At 38.0% G+C, this 20,181-nt stretch overlaps 2 protein-coding genes across 3 annotated transcripts in view; one reads left to right on the top strand and one right to left on the bottom strand.

Moving 5' to 3' along the window:
* The first annotated feature begins 1,079 nt into the window (after positions 1-1,079).
* LOC132157562 (5-hydroxytryptamine receptor 1D) lies at positions 1,080-5,940 on the top strand. Its single transcript, XM_059566932.1, has 4 exons — positions 1,080-1,325; positions 2,878-3,007; positions 3,684-3,844; positions 4,596-5,940. The coding sequence occupies exons 1-4, from the start codon at positions 1,080-1,082 to the stop codon at positions 5,871-5,873; spliced, it is 1,815 nt and encodes a 604-aa protein (XP_059422915.1). The 3' UTR covers positions 5,874-5,940.
* Positions 5,941-8,470: 2,530 nt separating this feature from the next.
* Positions 8,471-20,181, bottom strand: part of LOC132156812 (solute carrier family 35 member F3-like) — a 76,480-nt gene continuing 64,769 nt past the window's right edge. For both annotated transcript variants that reach the window (XM_059565845.1, XM_059565846.1), the window contains 6 exons: positions 16,951-17,293; positions 11,951-12,170; positions 10,383-10,508; positions 9,560-9,752; positions 9,376-9,465; positions 8,471-9,014 (listed from right to left, as the gene is read on the bottom strand). In XM_059565845.1, coding sequence (XP_059421828.1) covers positions 8,776-9,014; positions 9,376-9,465; positions 9,560-9,752; positions 10,383-10,508; positions 11,951-12,170; positions 16,951-17,293 — 1,211 coding nt within the window. In that variant the 3' untranslated portion in view covers positions 8,471-8,775. The remainder of the gene's footprint in view (positions 9,015-9,375; positions 9,466-9,559; positions 9,753-10,382; positions 10,509-11,950; positions 12,171-16,950; positions 17,294-20,181) is intronic.

Here is a 20,181-nt window from a genome sequence, read left to right as displayed (position 1 = left end):
AAATTACACCTCTTTCGGGAAATAACTGGGTAGCCCTGATAACGGTTTTTGTGTGCAGGCAAGTGGGCAACCGTACAGGCTTGCGCATTGCAAAAGACGCTGAAACAGTCACAATCCCTGGAACTGAAACAGTGGCGTGCTTAGGTGAGAGTTCGGCCGTGGCGACTCGTACACTGGCGCTTTCCTAGGATGGCTTCGGGGCTCCCGGCCTCACGTAATCCTCTGCCGCGGTCCCCGCGGCGCGGGGCGACGGCCGGTAGAGCGAGAACGGGGGTCTCGAGCTGCGTTGCTGAAGCTGTTGTGATATTGGCTTTTGTGTGCAGGCAAGCGGGCAACTGTGCAGGCTTGCGCGTTGCAGAAAACGCTGAGACAGTCACAATTCCTGGAACTGAAACAGCGGCGCGCTTGGGTGAGAGCTCGGCCACAGCGGAACTCGGCCACAGCGGAACTTGGCCACAGCGGAACTCGTACACCGGCGCTTCGATGAAGCAGCCATCGTGTGCAGTGCAGACGCAGCCTGCTCAGCAGCAGAAGATTCGCTCGAGCAGAGGTGACGTCATGCAGCAGGCTTTAGATGGCAACACCGCTTTCGTCCGCCATCCAGCAGAGGGCGGACAAAGGTGCGTCGCTATCGCCTGTTCCACCGGCGGAAGTGACTGGTAGTTCCTGTTTTTAGCATCATCCAGTGTGGAGAATGCTAGTGAGACAGACGAACGAGTTTGCGCTGAATATGGAGCGTTCCAAGCCTTTGCCACCTCTTCGTAAAGCTCAGGAAGAAATGAGGCTGGCTTTGAGAAGTACGCTCATCCGAAAGGAAACTACCATCCAGCTGGGAACGAGAGGGGGGGCGCTGGTGCAGACCACTCGAGGCCGAGACTCGTCGCGGCCAGCGTGAGCACTCGCCTCGGCTCCTTCTCGATGTCAGCTCGTTTGCTGGGCTTCTGAGCAGAAGGCGCGAGATCCTCGGAGCTCGCCCAGCCCTCACTGCCCGAAGCTAGCAGAGTGCGGCGCCTCAGCGCAGCGGAGAATGCAGGCTCAGAGAAAAGGCCAAGCGAGTCCTCAGAGTCACCATGGCAACAATGTCTTCCAAGTCAGCTGGTGGACGTCTCCACTCATTCTTGGCTCAGATCCACAGCAGTAGCCTGCAGAATGCCAACCAAACTCAACATCATGGAGTCCTGAGGTTGTTCTTGGTCATCACTGCTTTCTTCTTGTGCTGGATGCCTTATATTAGTGTAGCTCTGGTGCAGGTCACCGAAACTGCCCTGTCCCGACCCAGCAGCCTTGTTCCCTCATCAGCAGTCACTTTTCCCGAAGCTAGCAGAGTGCGGCGCCTCAGCGCAGCGGAGAATGCAGGCTCAGAGAAAAGGCCAAGCGAGTCCTCAGAGTCACCATGGCAACAGCTCGCAGTGAGGGCATCCGCCGTCAGCGAGCGCGAGCGCTGCATGACCTTCACCCAGGCAGGAGACACAGATGACGTACCGGTCTCCCTCGCTGAGTGGGGCTCTGACGAGCCGCAGGAAGGCATCTTAAAAAAGATGCAAGCTCTTTTACGAGTGTGTGTCGCAGGGCGAACACACACACACGCATAAAGAACAGCTGGATATAACAGAATTGAAAGGATATGTGCGCCGGACATGTGCAGCAGGAACGGCAGTAGAAGGTGGCGAAGGCCAGCAGCTTCAGAATGGCTCGTCCCGCTGAGATGCTTCTCAGACGGCGCTTGCTTCCTCCGTGATCCAGCGATGCGTGAGCTTCGCTGAAGAGATGAAAAATCAGGTGAGTCAGCCTTTTCGAGCTCCTTTTATAGGGTTGGGCCACACCCGTTTCGGTGGGAAGTGGCATGAAGGGCGCGAAGCGAGCGAGTCATCTCGCCTATGGCTGTGTACTGCTGCAAATGCGCTTTACAAAAATTCAAAATTAAGGATAATTTTTTGCTTCAGTATTTGCCATCAGCCTGCGCTCGATAGGCTGTGCACTTGCCACAGAGCAGCCAATGAGCGAGCGAGCCGTCTCGCCTATGGCTGTGTACTGCTGCAAATGCGCTTTACAAAAATTCAAAATTAAGGATAATTTTTTGCTTCAGTATTTCGTGAAAAGAGACTTTTCCTGTAGCGTCTTAGCTAAGACGCAGTACGAGAGAGCTCTCGTAAGAGAACCGAAGCATTTATGTTTAAATATGTCATCTAACCACACTACCATCTGTTGTTCCTTTTATTTTTTACTCTGTATTACATTTAAAAGTGATGTTTAATGAATTTGTATATTATATTTTAAATGAAATATTTTCATATTGCTTTGAATTTAGGTTAACGAGTTTCAAAAACATTTCTATCTCAGTATGAGTGCCTTGATAATATTTAAATCATATTTACATGAATCATATTTGTTCCCATACGTTTATTATGGAACAATGCAATGCAGAAGTGAAAATTAATAAAATCCATAACTATTGTAAACCCTTGCGAAACTAACTGTCTGTGTAAATAGACTATTTAAGTGAACCAGATATTCAACTGGTCTGTTTTCTCTTGCTGTGTAATTGGCAAGTCAAGCATTTGATTTTCCATGTTGTCATCGCTGTAGATAAACCGATGGTTGATGGAGGGACCCTGGAGATACTAAACTGTGTCAGGTGCTCACACGGCAGATGAAGAACCAGAGAGCAGTGAGAAGTAAACTGTCTGCTTTGAATGTAGATGATTTGTTTTGACTGAATATTGTAATATATTCTCAGCCATTTTTCATTATGATGGAAGATTTGTTTATTTAAAACCGTAAATGGCCAGGTTGCTTGTGATGCACATGAGATCAGGATCCCTCTTCAGAGAGTTTCTGTATCAGATTGAATGTTTTTAAATGGAGTCCTCCGCTCAGGAGTGGCTTGATTCAGATGAGGCTACGTTTCAGATGCGGACGGCGGTGAGGAACTCGACGGTTTTGTGGCCTCAGGCACGTCTGGTGCTGGAGACTCTGATGGTGCTGATGAGTCTGGGCGCAGTGATGGGTGAGCAGTACTCTACTCAACAACACTTTTTTATGTGCATTTGCATTTTTTGCAGTTGATTTTTTAACAATATCTGAGGAATTAATAGGGCATAAGTAAGTCCAGATGATTTGTTAATTTCAATAAGTTGTAACACGGAAAAGGGAATATTTAATATGATTATTTTTCATGAAATTTCTTGTTTTATGCAGCAAAATGTAATGTGGTAGATATAAAGGTAGATGTTTATAGAGAGCTCATTATTTATTGCATAACAGGAATGATTCATTATATAGTAGGATAGATCATTGATTAATGCCCAAGTGTGATTGATGATGAGTGTTAATTAATGAACTTCTTATATTTTTTATAAAGTGTTACCAACAGTAATTATATAGCATTCATGAAAAAATAAATAAAAAACACAAATAAAAACATACTTTGCTATGAATTTCAGAACTGAGAACACTTTAGTCAGTCCAAATAATATAATATAATATAATATAATATAATATAATATAATATAATATAATATAATATAATATAATATAATATAATATAATATAATATAATATAATATAATATAATATAATATAATATAATATAATATAATATAATATATAAACAATTATTTATGTTATAAATTGCATATAAAAATTATTTTGAATTTTATTGTGCTTTTATTCTTTCTTGTCAGGAAACATTCTGGTTATTGTGATTGTTGCAGCCACCAAAACCTTCCACACTGTGACCTCCGTCCTCATCATCAATCTGGCCATTAGTGATTTCCTAGTGGGAATAGGAGTAATGCCATTTGTGGCTGTTTCCATTATTAACAACGGATGGGTCAACTGCAATGTAAGTAGGAAATTCTTTACATTTTACATTTGTTTAAATAATGCTTTATAAAGTACAGAAGGTTTCAAAGCATAATAAAAGTTAGTAAACAGGAAAATCAGTGTTAATGCTGTAAAATCAATAAATTATGAAACAAGTTCAGTTTGGCTATAAGCTGCTGGACAGAAAGCAATAGTGTCAATGTTGATTTGGTTCAATTCAATTTCAATTTTGATGTTTCAAAGTTAGTGTCTAGCTCAATTCAGAACAAACACTATTTTTCATGTTATAGAGTCAAAAAATGAAACCGATAATATTAGATTTATTTTAAACATTATCAAATGTGAATACCTTAAAGGGGAAGTGTGTAATTTCCCAAGTCCTAGCACTACTAAACAGATTCGCCACAAAGTCCCCACTATTTACCATTGGTCGACCAAACCATTTGTCCCACCCCCAAAGTTGTGCCATTGGCTTAAGGTTCCTGGACTAAACTGATTTTGAAACAAACATAACAATGGTTTCGACAAACCCGCAGTTTACTGTTCCTGTGGCTTAAGCGGTAGAGCATTGCATTAGCAATGCAAGGTTGTTGGATCGATTCTCAGGGATCCCATGTAAGGTTAAAAATATTAGCCTGAATGCACTGTAAGTCACTTTGGATAAAAGCGTTTGCTGAATGCATAAATTTAATTTACTTTAGTATTAGAAATTGCATGCATCACCTTTATTAGTGTTTTTGAAATCTTTGTACTCTCTCTTGCTCTTTCAGGATCTATGTCTGTATGTCGGCTACACATCTTCAGTCTACTGCACAGCATCAGTCTTAACACTTGCTGCTATCGCCTTGGACCGTTATTTCTCCATTGTGGACTGTCTGCGGTACGATTCCCGCTGCACTATTTGGAGAACAGGTTTGGCAGTGCTATGGATCTGGCTGCAAGCTATGGTGACCAGCTGTCCTCCTCTCTTGGGCTGGAGCAACATTAGTTTCGTTGCTCCCATGTACAGCTGTGCAGTGAACTGGGCCAACAGCCCAAGCTACACTGTCATAATGGCCTCATTAACATTTCTTCTACCAGCTATAGTCATTCTGTTCTGCTATGTGAAGATTGTCCGTGTGGCACGGTACCACGCTAGGAGGATTCACAGTCTGGAAGAACATCTCCAACGTAACAGGACCCCATCTGTCTTGAATCTCCAACAGTCATTCATGGACCCCTTCACACCATCCAAGCTGGTGTACCATGTGAGTGGGAAGTTTGTGATGGATCAATTGGATGTTCCTAGTGAAATTTCTCCAGATGCACCATCTGAGATATCTTCCAAGTCAGCTGGTGGACGTCTCCACTCATTCTTGGCTCAGATCCACAGCAGTAGCCTGCAGAATGCCAATCAAACTCAACATCATGGAGTCCTGAGGTTGTTCTTGGTCATCACTGCTTTCTTCTTGTGCTGGATGCCTTATATTAGTGTAGCTCTGGTGCAGGCCACCGAAACTGCCCTGTCCCGACCCAGCAGCCTTGTTCCCCCATCAGCAGTCACTTTTTCCTATTGGCTGGTGCTGTTCAATTCTGATATCAATCCATTGTTGTATGCGCTCCTCAGCAAGCGCTTCCAAGTTGCCTTCCAGAGTTTGAGATCTAAGATCCAGGCCAGGTTGGGGAGGATTGTAAGACGAGGAAGAGGAGCTGAGATGTCTACAGTTGGAGGTCGAGGCGAGAGTGACCCCTCTGAAGGAACAACCCAATGCTGCACAGCACATTTCAGAAATGACGGGGAACCTGCGTACCCTTCTGTCTTCACTCTCAGTTCTCAGTTACCCAACAGCTTCAAGGAACAGCTGAATAATGTTCTTCCCGTGGCCACTTCTTCTCGTCCTGTTTGTCATAAATGTGGCGGACAAAGTTCTAGGACGGTGGACCACCTGCAGGTTCCCTCCGAACAGCGTGAGCAGAACAGACTTCCTTACTCTGCTGCTACTAAAAAGAAGCAAGCCACATTCTTTTATGGAAAGATCACAGTAAGAGTAGAACATGATATTTGCTGAGTTTATCACAGCTGAGCAAATTATTTTAAATCATAATAGTATTTTACAATGTTGCAATTTTTATTGCATTTTTTAACCAAATAAATGCAGCCTTGGTATAAGATGCTTTTTTATTTTTTTATAAATATGTATTTAAAATTTTTATTTCAATTGTTTGACCATAAAATGTTTATATAATATGTATTTTACATAAAATAAATATTTTTAAAACTTCTGTTTATATTGATTTTGTTATATATAGCCTATATACTGTTATATGAATCATTTAATGTACATTTGAAGCAAATGTTTTTTTTTTTGCTTATGTTTCAGAGTGTTTTAAAGCAGAGTAAGTGAAGGGCATATTTTTTGTTAAAACACTTGTGAATAATGAATTATTTAATAAAATTATTCAATCTTTTATTTGAGTTTTAACTTTCTTTTTTATGTGTTCCTCCTTTCTGTGTGGATGAACTTGAGGTTATGCTTTGCTGACATGATTTCTGTTGGCTGTGGCTGCTTGTCTTGATTACTTGGTTTTACCCATGTTACTGTACATAATTGTGACATTCAAGTCAACAAATTAAATGATTGGATAAAACTTCTCTTACAAATCTCTTTTCATCAAGGTTTTTAAACTGATCTTTGTCTCCTCTGATGCATCTATTCTACATAATATACAAAATGACTAAATATTGAATGATTTTATCAACATGATTGAACCCATTCGAATGGTTTATGTGAAATGAATCCTGTTCAAACAAACCATAGTCTGTAGAACTCTAAGCCTGCTGACATTTTAAACAGGAGAAAATGTAAAGTTTTACATGGTACATGTGAAAACAGACAAAGCAGATCTGTTAAATGGATGTTTTCATTTATTCTTGTTGTCATTTTCCTCAAATGTGATCAGAATGCATTTCGGTGTAAAAATCATTCCTTACAAAGGTTTACAATAATATCGAGCAATAATTCCAGAGGAATACAATATTATATTTATTGCCATTGAAACAATGACAATGGGAGACAGTGCTGATGAGATCCTATTGCAAATCAAAGAAAAGGCAGTGAAGCCGTCTTCTAGCATTTATTGGTATTTTCTGCATGCATTTTCCTGTAGAACTAATTCCTGTCCAATGAAACAGATAAAAATAAGATAAAAAAATGCAACGCAGTGTTCAAGAAAAGTGACTGAGTCTTATGTGCAGAATGTGTTTTGTGTATGTAAAGACGGCGTTTCAGTACCAGTCACCACCTTTTGCGGAGCACATGGTGTGTGTGCACTTTTCAGCAATGGTCATACATTCACAGGATACGCATGGCACCCTTTACGTTAACTCGACTCGCAGAAGATTGTCTTTTCGTTTTGTCAATACTGCCCCTGAAATGTCCTCACAGTGGTTAGCATATGTGACTCAGAAAAATGTGATGGAAACCAATTATAGCTTCAGTATAAACAGTCTGGATGCTGTCCTTTACCCACATATATCCTTGTTCACAGTTTAGGAGATGAAATCCCTCTAGACCTCAGTTGTACTTTGTATAAGGCCAGCTGGACATCTGCACTCCTCCAGCATCCCATCCGACCTCAGCACCACTGTATCCCGAGGCTATTCCTGGACCACCTTTTCTCCAAAACCATCGAGATTGCAGTTATCCAAATATCCATCTTCAGTCACAGTTTGGGAGGGGAATCCCTCAGATGCACCTTGTGCAAGGTAGAACTTTGTTGTATGTGAAGATGGCACAAGTTGCAGTTCTTAATGTCTATATTAATGTTTGGCACATGTTCTAATGGACACTGGCAGTGAATCGTGCCAGTGAAAGCTTTAAAGTGACGGACGTGTTTCCTCCGAAGGGAAGTTAAACAATCTCAAGACCAGCATAGACTCTTTATTGTGGAAATATTTTTTTATATTATATGGGTCTCTTGAGCGGAGGTCTCAAGATCACACTACCTGATGTTTTTCCATTTGGGCCAGTTGACCGGTTACAACAAATACAAATGTTTTATGACTTTAGTACATACAGTTAGTGAGGCATGGATACATCTTTCCTTCATACATTGCATGGTGCTCATGTTTAGTGGAGTAATGATGCCTGAAATTGTATTACTGCAACTGCAATTTTCTCGTTGCACAGGCAGTTAGCACATTGGAAATAAATAACACATCTGGCATTGACGTAACAATCAAACATTTTTAAATATAAAATGACTAAAATGGATAGCAATCAGTCTACATTTATGATTGAAAAATATTTTTATATTTATACTGCATATCAGATGGTCAAAAAAAAAAAGTTGAAGTAGCTATAGTGCATCAAAAGTAGAAACATACATCTACTGAAGATGCCACAACAAATGCTTTCAGTGTAAACCACTACATCGATTTTAATGAGAGCCATCTAGATTTATATAGATGCATGTAACCCAAACTTTTCTGTTCATTTACATTCAAGTTTTAAGCTTGTAAAACCCATGTGGAGAATAAGAAATAGGCTATACATAATTAAATTACAATATAGAATATACATTAAATTAAGAAAATAATGTTGAAATATTTAATGTAATAATTATTAATTTCTAAAAAAAACAAAAAAACAATAAACGTAAAAAAATGAAAGTCTATAAACTGATTTGTGGGCTGCTTTTAAAGATAAACTATATACCCAATGGCACGTATGTTAGTAGTTTGAGACCCCCGCTCTTGAGTTTCAAATAAAAGACCCAAGTCATTGTTCAAATCCACTTACAGTTGGGAGAACTGAAAAACATTATTTGCTTTCGGAAAGCTTCTGTTGTAATGTGCATGATGGTAAATTATGGCATATGGAGCCTTGTTGAATGAGAATATTATGGAATGAATGCTCTTTCCAGCATCGTCCAGTCACTGGACTTTGAACGGGAAAAGTTAAATGTGTGTCAGTGGGAAAATGTGGACATGGAGGTCCTGGCCCGTCGCGTCCAGTTGAGTCCTGAGCTGTTTGCAGTCTCAGCCGGCTCAACAGGTTGCTCCTGCTTTCTGAGTTTGGTGCCGAGCTCAATCAAACACTGATCCCAGTCCTCCGGTAACAGCAGCATCAGGAAGCCCAGACAGATGATGAACACAGCGATGAGTCGCACTGTGTTGAAGTGGATATCACAGGTGTACAGGTCCACCACTGCAACGGGAGCCAAACACACATTTAGAGCCAATTTAATCCAGCACAAACTGTCTAGAGGAAGTTACAATGACTGTCCACTTTCAACTGGTTCAAAAACTGTTTTTTTCATTTTCTCATTTTTTTTTATTATTTTTAGCCGTGACATCAAAACATTTTGACAGCAACACAAACCTTTTAAAACATACAGTATAATGAGCTATGAGTGTAATATACTGACAAATATGATAATGTATGCTTCTGTAGGAACCACAAGTGATTTTGATTTCACTTTGGTGAACTATCCCTTTAAATCAGTCAGTAGCACAAAACATACTTCTGTAAACAAGTTTGCTTTTTACTTTGAACAAAATGAACTCACTTGCATTGACTGGGACACTCAACACAATGCCAAGTGAAATCAGCGTAGGGTATGTTATGGCAATGCCAAAATTCACCAGAATATTGAACGCTGTAAAAGAAAAAAAATGCACAGTAAATGTCAAATACAATTGTGTGCATATTATATGTAAAATACGCCTTTTTTCGGTCAGTATTTTATTTACCTAGTAAGAGTCCGGCTACTCCACACAGGTAGGCCCAGGGGAGATCAGCTATGGATGTGAAGTACTCAACATGTGTGAAGTACAGTATGACTGGCACAAAGCTCAATAAGACGAAGTTTGCACCACCTACAATGGTCAGGAACAGAGCCGCTTCTCCAAATTTGGCACTGCCCAAAACAAGCTTGAAAAGCACCTGAGGAATAAAAACAAGACCAGGTCAGATTATTTTTCTTCGTCTGTGAATTGGTTCATTTAATTAATACATTTCAGTATGCTAGTTCATATGGAATTATCACAGTATACATATTACTTTCTTGCAAAATACACATTTGGTTAAATACTGCTCATTTGGTGTTAGTTTTATTAGTTGTACTGTATATGAGTGTATGCAACTACATTAGCAAACTACAGCTTCAAAGCAACTTTCCCAATATTAGCCAATCTAAATATAGAAATGAACATGGTTTTATCTTTGAAATGTCAGAAGATGTGAGTATAACATGGCTGGTTTCTAGCTCATGATAAGTTGGAAATGTAAGCCAACTGATGAGCTAAAACTGATCTTTCTGTCCAGTTCCCTTATTGACCTGTCCTTTTCAGATGACCGCAGGAGTTGAAAGTACATCGCAAATCAATCAAGACAAATAGATTAGTGAGGTCATTTTAATTGCAGAAAACAAGGCACTCCCAGGACACCTCACTACATGACTATGTATGTAAAGAGATGCAGTTATTGATAAGTATGGCTTCAATGACACAAAACCTAATGACATGACTGTACTGAAAAGCATCTGATGAATAACGAAAGGGTCACGACTGTTACCTTATAGAGGGCAGAGGCAGATGCAGAGGCCACTACAAACGTTATGCCGATAACAGAGTGACTGTGAAAGCCATCAGCGTAGGTCAGCATCACGATTCCAGCGATGGCCAGAATGGCAGCAACAATCTTGTAACAGAACAAAATAAAGGTCATTGCATTCACATTGTGTTATGTCAAACAGCACAAATATTGCCTGTAGAAAGAGAGAGAGAAAGGTTTTGAGACATTTTAAATATAACATGGTTAGTACAAAACATGATTGTAAACACAAATTGTGGATCAAGGGCAAAACGATCTAGACAATAATTTCTCATGTTTTAGGGAAATTATTTTAGAATGTGATCAACACAGCCACTTAATTAGATATAGACTGTATATAACAGATATAATCATGACTACTTTTCTTGGAGAACAGATCATGTCCTTCAAAGAATATTGATGATTGAAGTAAAAAAAGATTGGTTATCAAACTCTTTAATTTTTTTTTCTCTTAAACCTTTCTTGTTATTTCTCTTTTCACACAGATAATGAGAATTCAAGGAAGTATGACTCTGGCATTATATATGATGAAACAGGCCTGCTTTATGGACTGTGTGTGTTTGTGTGTGTGTGTGTGTGCATTTGTTTACATGTGTGCCCAAATGAAAAATGTTTCCAGAGCGTAGCTGAATTGAGTGCAGTACAGAAACGTTATGAGGGTGTCAGAAAGACTGATTACTCCCACCCAACATCTCTCCTGAATAGCTTTCCTCTAGTGCTCTTTTCCTGCTCTGCCTTTTGTCTTGGCCCAGCTCACTCTGTTATGTGTCCTCTGTTTGCAGGATTGTGGTTTTGCATTTATATTGCTATATTCATATTACTTTACAAACATCTTACCAGGAAAACATAGAAATACACAAGTGAATATCATGAAACATCTCCACATTTCACCATAAAAATCACAAGCAAGAAATAAGAAATTGTTTTATATAAATATGGAACACCATAACTCAAAGAAAGAAGGGAATATGTTGAGCTGGAGGTCATTTTTAGTTTCTGTTACACACAGAGATGTTACATACAGTATTTGAACTGTATCATGAACTGAACACTCTCTTTAAATCACGTGAGCTAATGTTCTCTCTGTCATCTTATCATGTTCTCTAGATGAAAACCCACTTAACTTCTACTTTGCCATGGACGTCCAAACACCCTGACTCACCAAAATCTGTCCAGCACTGCAGTGCCCGTGTGTGTGTGTGTGTGTGTGTGTGTGAAAGAGAGTGGAACAGGAACACAAAGAGATAGAGAAAATGTTACAAAGCACTTTGGTTCCTTTGAGCCGAGAAAAAAAAAGGGAACAGGAAGTAGGAGAAAGGAGGGAACACAAAGGAAGAATACAGGATTGAAAAAAGGTGATTGTAAAAGCAAAGTATTGTACTGTGATGGCACTGCTGACTCATGGGATTACACAGATAGATAGATCTATCTATCTACTTTGGCGATTACTTACTGTGAAAAAATCCTCAATATCTAGAGTTTTATTCATCTATCCAACAATCCATTCATTTATCCACTCACTCACTCACCCTGACGCCCATGAAGCGATCCCGCAGCACGATCCAGGACAAGAGAAAGACGAAGGCCTTGTTACAGCAGAAGAGGGCCGATACATCGGTGCTGTTGATCTTTCTCAGAGCCTGAAGGTAAAGGTAGTTTGTCATAATCCACAGTAGGCCGAAAGGGGCCACTTTAGTGAAGAACACCTTTGCCGTCAGTCCATCGTCCCCGAAGAACCGACAGCACTCTCTGAAATATCACAGAGACAAAAAATGTATTCATTGTCCTCCGCACATAATGCACATTTAATCTGTCTTATGTACATTAGGCTACCATTCAAAACTATAGGGTCAGTGCGTTTTGTAAGGGAAATTAACACTTTTATTCAGCAAGGATAAATTAAATTCATAAAAAGTGACAGTTGTAGAGCCTTGTTCGATCTTACAGTGTTTTTCTAAATTGAGATTTTCAAATTTCTATATTTACATAAAAAATGTGGAATATGGATTCATATTTTGGAATTGTTACTGACACTTCTTATGGAAAGTGTGTCCTTTATTTTCTTTGAAACTCTTTATTTTTAATCATCACTGTTAGTGTTATCTGTATGCACCAAGGGTCTGAGAGTAACGCAATTTCAAGTCTCTGTATGTATGTGCTGAACATGTGGAAGAATTGACAATAAAGCAGACTTGACTTATTTTATATTTACAAAGGTTTTAATACTGAAGTGCAGTTTAAAATAAACAGAAAATGCATTTGTTTTATTTTAAAATGTCTCAGTGTAACCACTAGAGTTTAAGGGGCGGGTTCTTACAGAAAAAGGTGCAGTCAGTTTTGGGATCTAAGACGTGACTCATTTAGAGCTGCATGTTAGTATTCTGAGAAACTTTAAAAAGAAGAGATTTCTGAGTTGAGTGAACTCAAAGTGAGCGTGTGCATGCAGCGTGAGAAGACGACGTAATGGGTGGCTCCACTGGCTCGTGGATTGTGCTCCTGATGATAGGGTTTTTTCATCAGTGTTACATCGTGTCTTTGGAATCGGTGAGTATTCAATAAGGTTTCACATTAATATAAACTCAAAAAATTCACTTAAGTAGACTGAAATCTCACTTTGGTAATCTGTTTAATGTGATTTGAATAATTCATATAGAATTTTTTTAACTGAAGCGTTTGGATTACAACTGTGGAGATTTGATTGATTGGTTGTTGTGTTAAAGTGTCGATATGCTTGAATTGATTCATTTCGACAAAAGAAAAGAAACAAGAGGCAAAAGAGTTTAGCTTAATCAATTAAATTCTTGTGACTTTCCTGAAAAGAAAAGATCTGCAGCTAGGCAAGTATGTGGATTTACACTGGAACTGTAGTCGCAATCTGAGGCAGTATTATCACTTCAAGTGTAATCTGAGATCTAATAACTACTGCTTAATACGTTGGTAAATCATTCATAAATTTAAGCCATAACATTGGTGAAAGGGCTACACAGTAAATACATTTCCATAAAAAATATTAAGCACTTTCTAATGTAATAAGAATAGTTGATGAGAGAGCCTCTTTCTATAGCATTAAAATCATCTTCAGTGTTTTCAGGTATTTATAGAGGAGGAAGGGAGCATCGTGTATCACTGTATGCAGATGACCTCCTGTTATATGTCTCAGACCCTCTTAACTGCATAGATAGTATAATGCACCTGCTGAATGAGTTCGGTTTAGTTTCAGGTTATAAGTTGAATTATGCTAAAAGTGAGTGTTTTCCCATAGGTGATTTGGCGAAACAAATTCCTCCAGCTATGCTCCCTTTTCACATGTCCTCTACAGGTTTCCGTTATCTAGGGGTTCATATTTCAAACTCATTCAAGTCATTGCGCAAAGAAAATTTTACTAAATTAGTGGACCGTATTAAAGTAGATCTTCAGCGTTGGAACAATCTTCCACTTTCTTTAGTAGGCAGGATTGAATCAATTAAAATGAATATTCTACCAAGAATACTTTTTTTGTTTCAGACTATTCCTGTTTTTCTTTCTAAATCTTTTTTTAAATCATTCGACTCCATTATATCCTCATATATTTGGGCTGGTAAGCCTCCGCGTGTACACAAGTCAACTCTTCAAAGAACTAAACAGGATGGGGGTCTCGCTCTTCCAAATTTTCTTTTCTATTATTGGGCAGCTAATATTCAGAAATTATATGCATGGTGTAATTCTCCGAATATTGATTGGTGTATAATAGAAGCTAACTCCTGCTTATCATCCTCATTATCGGCATTAGTTTTTGATCCCAATTTGAAACGCCCTTCTAAATACACCACCAACCCAATTGTGCTCTCATCACTCAAAATTTGGAAACAATTTTGTCGTCACTTTAAATTAAACTCATTGTCCACCTTAATGCCTATTTGCGGTAACCATCTTTTTGTTCCTTCTACTTTAGATTCAACTTTTGCACAGCTCAGAGAGATGGGCCTAGTTCTATTTCATGATTTGTTTCTTGATGATCATGTATTTGCGTCATTCAATGATTTGATGAGTAGATTCAAAATATCTAGATCCAATTTGTTCCGCTACTTTCAATTGCGTGACTTTGCTAAAGCACACTTTAATATCTTCCCTCACCAGCCAATGAAAACTTTAATTGAAGATATAATGTCTCTCCCGAAATCGCATAGTCATATCTCCTCAATTTATGGCTTGTTACGATCTTCGCAATTCCCTCCTCTCTTTGCACTCAAGGGAACCTGGGAGAGAGAGCTGGGACTGGAGCTTGACGAGGGACTGTGGTATAAGGCTCTAGCTAAAATTAACTCTGTCTGCATTTGTGCTAGCTTGAATCTTATTCAGTTTAAAGTTGTTCACAGAATTCACTTCACCAAAGCTAAATTGAAGAAACTTTCTTTAATAGCAGACGATAGGTGCAATAGATGTTCGCTCTCCCCAGCAGATCACACTCATACATTTTATACCTGTCCTAAATTGTATTCATTCTGGTCCTCTTTTTTTGATACACTATCACAGGCTCTCAATGTCTCTGTGAAACCCTGCCCAATAATTGCAAGTTTTGGAATAACATTGCCTCATTGGTAGCCAGAAGACGAATACTGTTGCATTGGAAATCCTCATGCCCCCCTTCTAATTTTTCTTGGCTGAAAGACTTAATGTCCTTCCTACACCTGGAAAAAATTAAACACTCCATCAGGGACTCTGTTAACTCATTTTATAAAGTGTGGAATCCTATTATATCCTTTGTTGAGACAACACCTTCACTGGAGATTTGAATTATTATTATTATTATTATTTTTTTTTTTCTCTTTTTTTTTTTCGCTTTTTCATTATTATTATTATTATTATTATTATTTATTTATTTATTTTATTTTTTATTTTATTTTTTTGTGTGTGTTTGGGATGTTTTGGGTTGGGTAGTGTTAAGAGTGTTCTGTATATTTGTATATTTTTTCTTTATTCATTTCTATTGATGTTAAAAAAGCAGATTGTGGTGTTTTTAATTTATGTCATGCACATTGTCATTTAAAATTCTGCTTAATAAAAAATATATTATAAAAAAAAAAAAAAATAGTTGATGAGCATAACGTCAGTGTATTAGAATGATTTCTGAGGATCATGTGACATTGAAGACTGGTAATAAATTACATTCAAAAATACAAACAGAAAAGTGCTGTTTTAAATTGTAATATTTCACAATATTATTGTTTTTATTGCATTTTTGGCCATTTATTTGCAGTTCTGATAAGAAACTTTTGAATGTTAGTGTATTACAAAAAAAATCAGTAAATGCTTCTTCGTACTTGGTTATATGGATCTCAGGCTCAAAATGAGTACATATCATTTTACTGCACTTTCAAACCCTCTCTCTTTTAAAAAAAAAACTTTGTTCCCTCAGTGAAAATGTTCAGTCTCGAGTAGGACATGATCTGATGAAAAATACAAACAGTGCTTGCTTTTACTTTCCATCATGGCCATTACACTCAGAGCTGTCCTCAGTTCACCTCCATGTGGGATAATCAATTTTTGACCATGCATGCATGTCAATCTGTTGTTGGAGACTCCCAAAACTAAAGTATGATCCTTTCATTACCCATAATAGGAGCACTTTAAAGTTGAAAAAAAAACCTCCATGATTATCAATCTGTCCTGTCATCTTACTGAATTTAGTTATGGATAGATTTATGGTTTATTTCAGTGGTTCCCAACCCTGGTCCTGGAGGCACCCAAACACTGTGTGTGATGCAAAATGTGCAGTGTTGGGGTGCCTCCAGGACCAGGGTTGGGAACCACTGGTTTATTTAATAGAATTGTCATTCTGAAACCAACAAAACAATGTTGTTCAAGGAAAATGCCCTTTAAATCACATTTGCATTAATATGCAGTCAGAGGTCCATTTACTTAAATTCAAAGTCTCTGTATAGTTTACTACATTTCATGGTTGGCTGACAATCACTATTTAAGGTCAGCATATTGGCTGATACCCACAGACTTTGTACTCCACAGCTAGTTTTTACACTTTACATGCTGTACTGCAGTGCGGCTAATATTGTTTTCTCCTATATGATAAATTGCTTGGGCTTTTCCACATTTTCCACAAAATTATTTGCTAAGTGATTAAATTAAAAGAAGCACTTCCCCAGAAACTACAGTTTTACTTCCCAACACTCTCTACTTTGGTCTTCTTAGACAAAGCAGTAAGATATTTTACATCAACGACTGAATGAGCAATGAGCCTGCTTAGTATTCAGCACATAGAAGATTAAAGGAGAAACCCGGAATGGACAAACTGTCCGTGCATTAGGCTACAGCATGGAATTTCCTCAGTGTCCCCCTCAAGAGAAAGGCGTTTCACTAAACCGATTCATCAGATGTCTGTGCTGCTCAACCCAAACAGTTGCATATTTCAGCTGTACTACATTTTAATCTTTTGCTTTGCTCCAGAACCTAATAAGCTGTGTATTCTTCGCCGAGAGGACAATGCCAGAGTACACTGCTGGATAAACACAATCTCACGGGACCTGATTCTTACCTAAACCTCTGTTTTGGTGTCTGTCTCTCAGGACTCTTGCACAGATGGCCGATGTAATATAGAGGAAAGAAGAGGCAGTTCCACATGGTGGCGAACCATGTGAGAGTGAACGGTGCGTCGTACTGCTTAAAGGTCAGCTTGGCCAGCTGGGTGAAGCCTGCCCATGACGAGCACACGCACATCACCATGGCCACGCCCCATATTGCTTTTCGCACTTGGACGGCTGTCACTCGCACACAGCAGTTTAATCTCTGCCTCCCTGCCCCTGACTCCGCCCCTGCTCCGGCCACCATCGCCTGTCCATCGGCAGTGCCCACGATGTTCTCCCTCGGCCGGTCCTCCCCTATAAGTAAACAAAATGACATCGGTTGCTGATTTATGAGCTGTTTTATTTGCATTTTTTATTATGGATTAAAAATTATTATGAAAAACAGCAGATTTCACTATTACAGAAGTACATTGAACGTTTTCAGTGATGCAGTACAAATTTGGATGCAGTATCTACAACTGAAGGTACTCTTGTTGTAAATATCATATTTTCACATTTTTGGGCTCTCATTACAGTTCTTTCAATTGGGTCATCTTAAGTTTTGTATTTTTTTATTTATTTGTAATTTTTTTGCATGTGACAGTTTAATCTTAGAACTTCAAAAGATGGAGAGACTAAAAAAGTGTGGATTTTTATATCTTTATTTTATATGTATTTGCATTACATTAGGCTATAGATATGATAAAATTGTAAAAAATATTTATTTTTATTTTTTATCTGCACTACTGTTCAGAAGTCGGTAAACATTGTTTAAATGTTTTTGAAAGAAGTCTCTTATTTGATAATTTATCTGATCAAAAATTCAGTAAAACCGTAATATTGTGAAATGTAATTACAATAAAAATATTTTCTATTTTATTAAGTAATTTATTTCTGTGATTCCAAAGTTGAATTTTCAGCATTATTACTTTGGTCTTCAGTGCCACGTGGTTCTTTAGAAATCATTCTAAGCAGTTATAAGCTGTACTGCTTAACATTTTTATGAAAACTGTGATACTTTTTCAGGATTTTTTGATGAACAGAAAATCTGAAATAACAGCGTTTATTTGAAATAAAATCCTTTGTAGCAATATACATCTCTTTACTGTCAATATTGATCAATTTAAAGCATCTTTCTGAATAAAAAGTTGCTTATGTGACCTTGGAGCACAAAACCAGTCAAATGTATGGGTCAAAATTATAAATTTTTCTTTTATGCAAAAATCTTTCGTATATTAAGTAAAGATCCTGTTCCATGAAGATATTTTGTGCATTTCCTACCATAAATACATAAAAACTTAATTTTTGATTAGTAATATGCATTGCTAAGAACTTCATTTGGACAACTTCAAAGGCGATTTTCTCAGTATTTAGATTTTTTTGCACCCTCAGATTCCAGATTTTCAAATAGTTGTATCTCGGCAAAATCTTATCTGATCCTAATAAACCATACATCAATGGAAAGCTTATTTATTACTTATTTTATGATGTATAAATCTCAAGACACTTAAGAGGTTTAAGTTTTTGTGGTCCAGGGTTACACACATACAGTACAGACCAAAAGTTTGGACACACCTTCTCATTCAAAGAGTTTTCTTTATTTTCATGACTATGAGTCACACTGAAGGCATCAAGGGCTATTTGACCAAGAAGGAGAGTGATGGGGTGCTGCGCCAGATGACCTGGCCTCCACAGTCACCGGACCTGAACCCAATCGAGATGGTTTAGGGGTGAGCTGGACTGCAGACAGATGGCAAAACGGCCAACAAGTGCTAAGCATCTCTCGGGGAACTCCTTCAAGACTGTTGGAAGACCATTTCAGGTGACTACCTCTTGAAGCTCATCAAGAGAATGCCAAGAGTGTGCAAAGCAGTAATCAAAGCAAAAGGTGGCTACTTTGAAGAACCTAGAATATGACATATTTTTTAGTTATTTCGCACTTTTTTTGTTATGTATATAATTCCGTATATAATTCCACATGTGTTAATTCATAGTTTTGATGCCTTCAGTGTGAATCTACAATTTTCATAGTCATGAAAATAAAGAAAACTCTTTGAATGAGAAGGTGTGTCCAAACTTTTGGTCTGTACTGTATATATATAAGACCAAAAAACACTTTATTGTACACACCTCAAACTTTTAAATGCATTTAAAATGTCTGTCTTTAAGAGTATTTTCTTGTTCCAGAATTAAATTTTTCTTTCATTAGAAAATTCCCTCAGATGACATGATAGATGCCTAATCCATTGAATTCCCAACAATGCCTCTCACCAACGTTCCCTGAAACATCCAAGAGGAAATCAATAGCACAGTTTATTCATTCAGTGCAGTAAATCTTTCAAAAGTGTCAGGGGTAATTACTTGAAAACCAAGAATATTTTATAATACAGAAACTCTGAATGCAATCTGTCTGCAGTCTCTCAAGAACTGCAGTGCTATTGTTTAGATCAGATAAGGACATCTCAAGCCCACCATCCATTCATAAATGCTCTTAATGGCTTTAGTAGCCCTTCATCTATTCACATGCAGAATAAATGAGTGGAGTAATTACTCTGGCTGCGTCTGGTGGAGGATTCGATCTGTTGTTTATCCCAGACATAAAGAGAACGAAGTGCATCCTTAGTACTGAAGCATCTGAGTACTCTAATAACATACTTAAAGTAACTAAAAGGTTATTCAGAAGCAGTGTTGGGTAAGTTACTCCAAATATTTAATTAATTACTAGTTACTAATTACATCTTCAACAGTGTAATTAGGTTACTGTACAAATTACTCTTTCCAAAAAGTATTTAATTACTTAATACTCATTTACTAATTACTTTTGAAATCTTATATCAACCTCAACAAGTTAATGACACAAGGACAGACATGAAACAGTTCTTTTAATTCTTTCAAATAAATAACAGATATCTAAATAAATTATTCACTTTAGATTAGGTTCCAATTCTCACTATTAACTAACTATTAACAGTAGTGAATAAGGTCTTACAGAATAAGACATTAATGTGTGCTTTTTAAGTAATAATAAACAGTCAAAATCCCAGTAATGTTCATGCTAATAACCAACTAGTTAAAAGTGATATGGACACTAAAGTCATACCAATATTCTTATTAATTTACCAAAGTATTTAAAGTGAGAAGGGAACATAGAAAGCATGTATTTTAAGGTTAACTTTTTGATGTTAAATCCAGTATTGTATTGT

The sequence above is a fragment of the Carassius carassius genome, chromosome 14 (assembly GCF_963082965.1).
Source record: "Carassius carassius chromosome 14, fCarCar2.1, whole genome shotgun sequence".
Classification (NCBI taxonomy): domain Eukaryota; kingdom Metazoa; phylum Chordata; class Actinopteri; order Cypriniformes; family Cyprinidae; genus Carassius; species Carassius carassius.
Note: the sequence above shows the minus strand (reverse complement) of the source record. Positions and strands in the feature narration are given on the sequence as shown.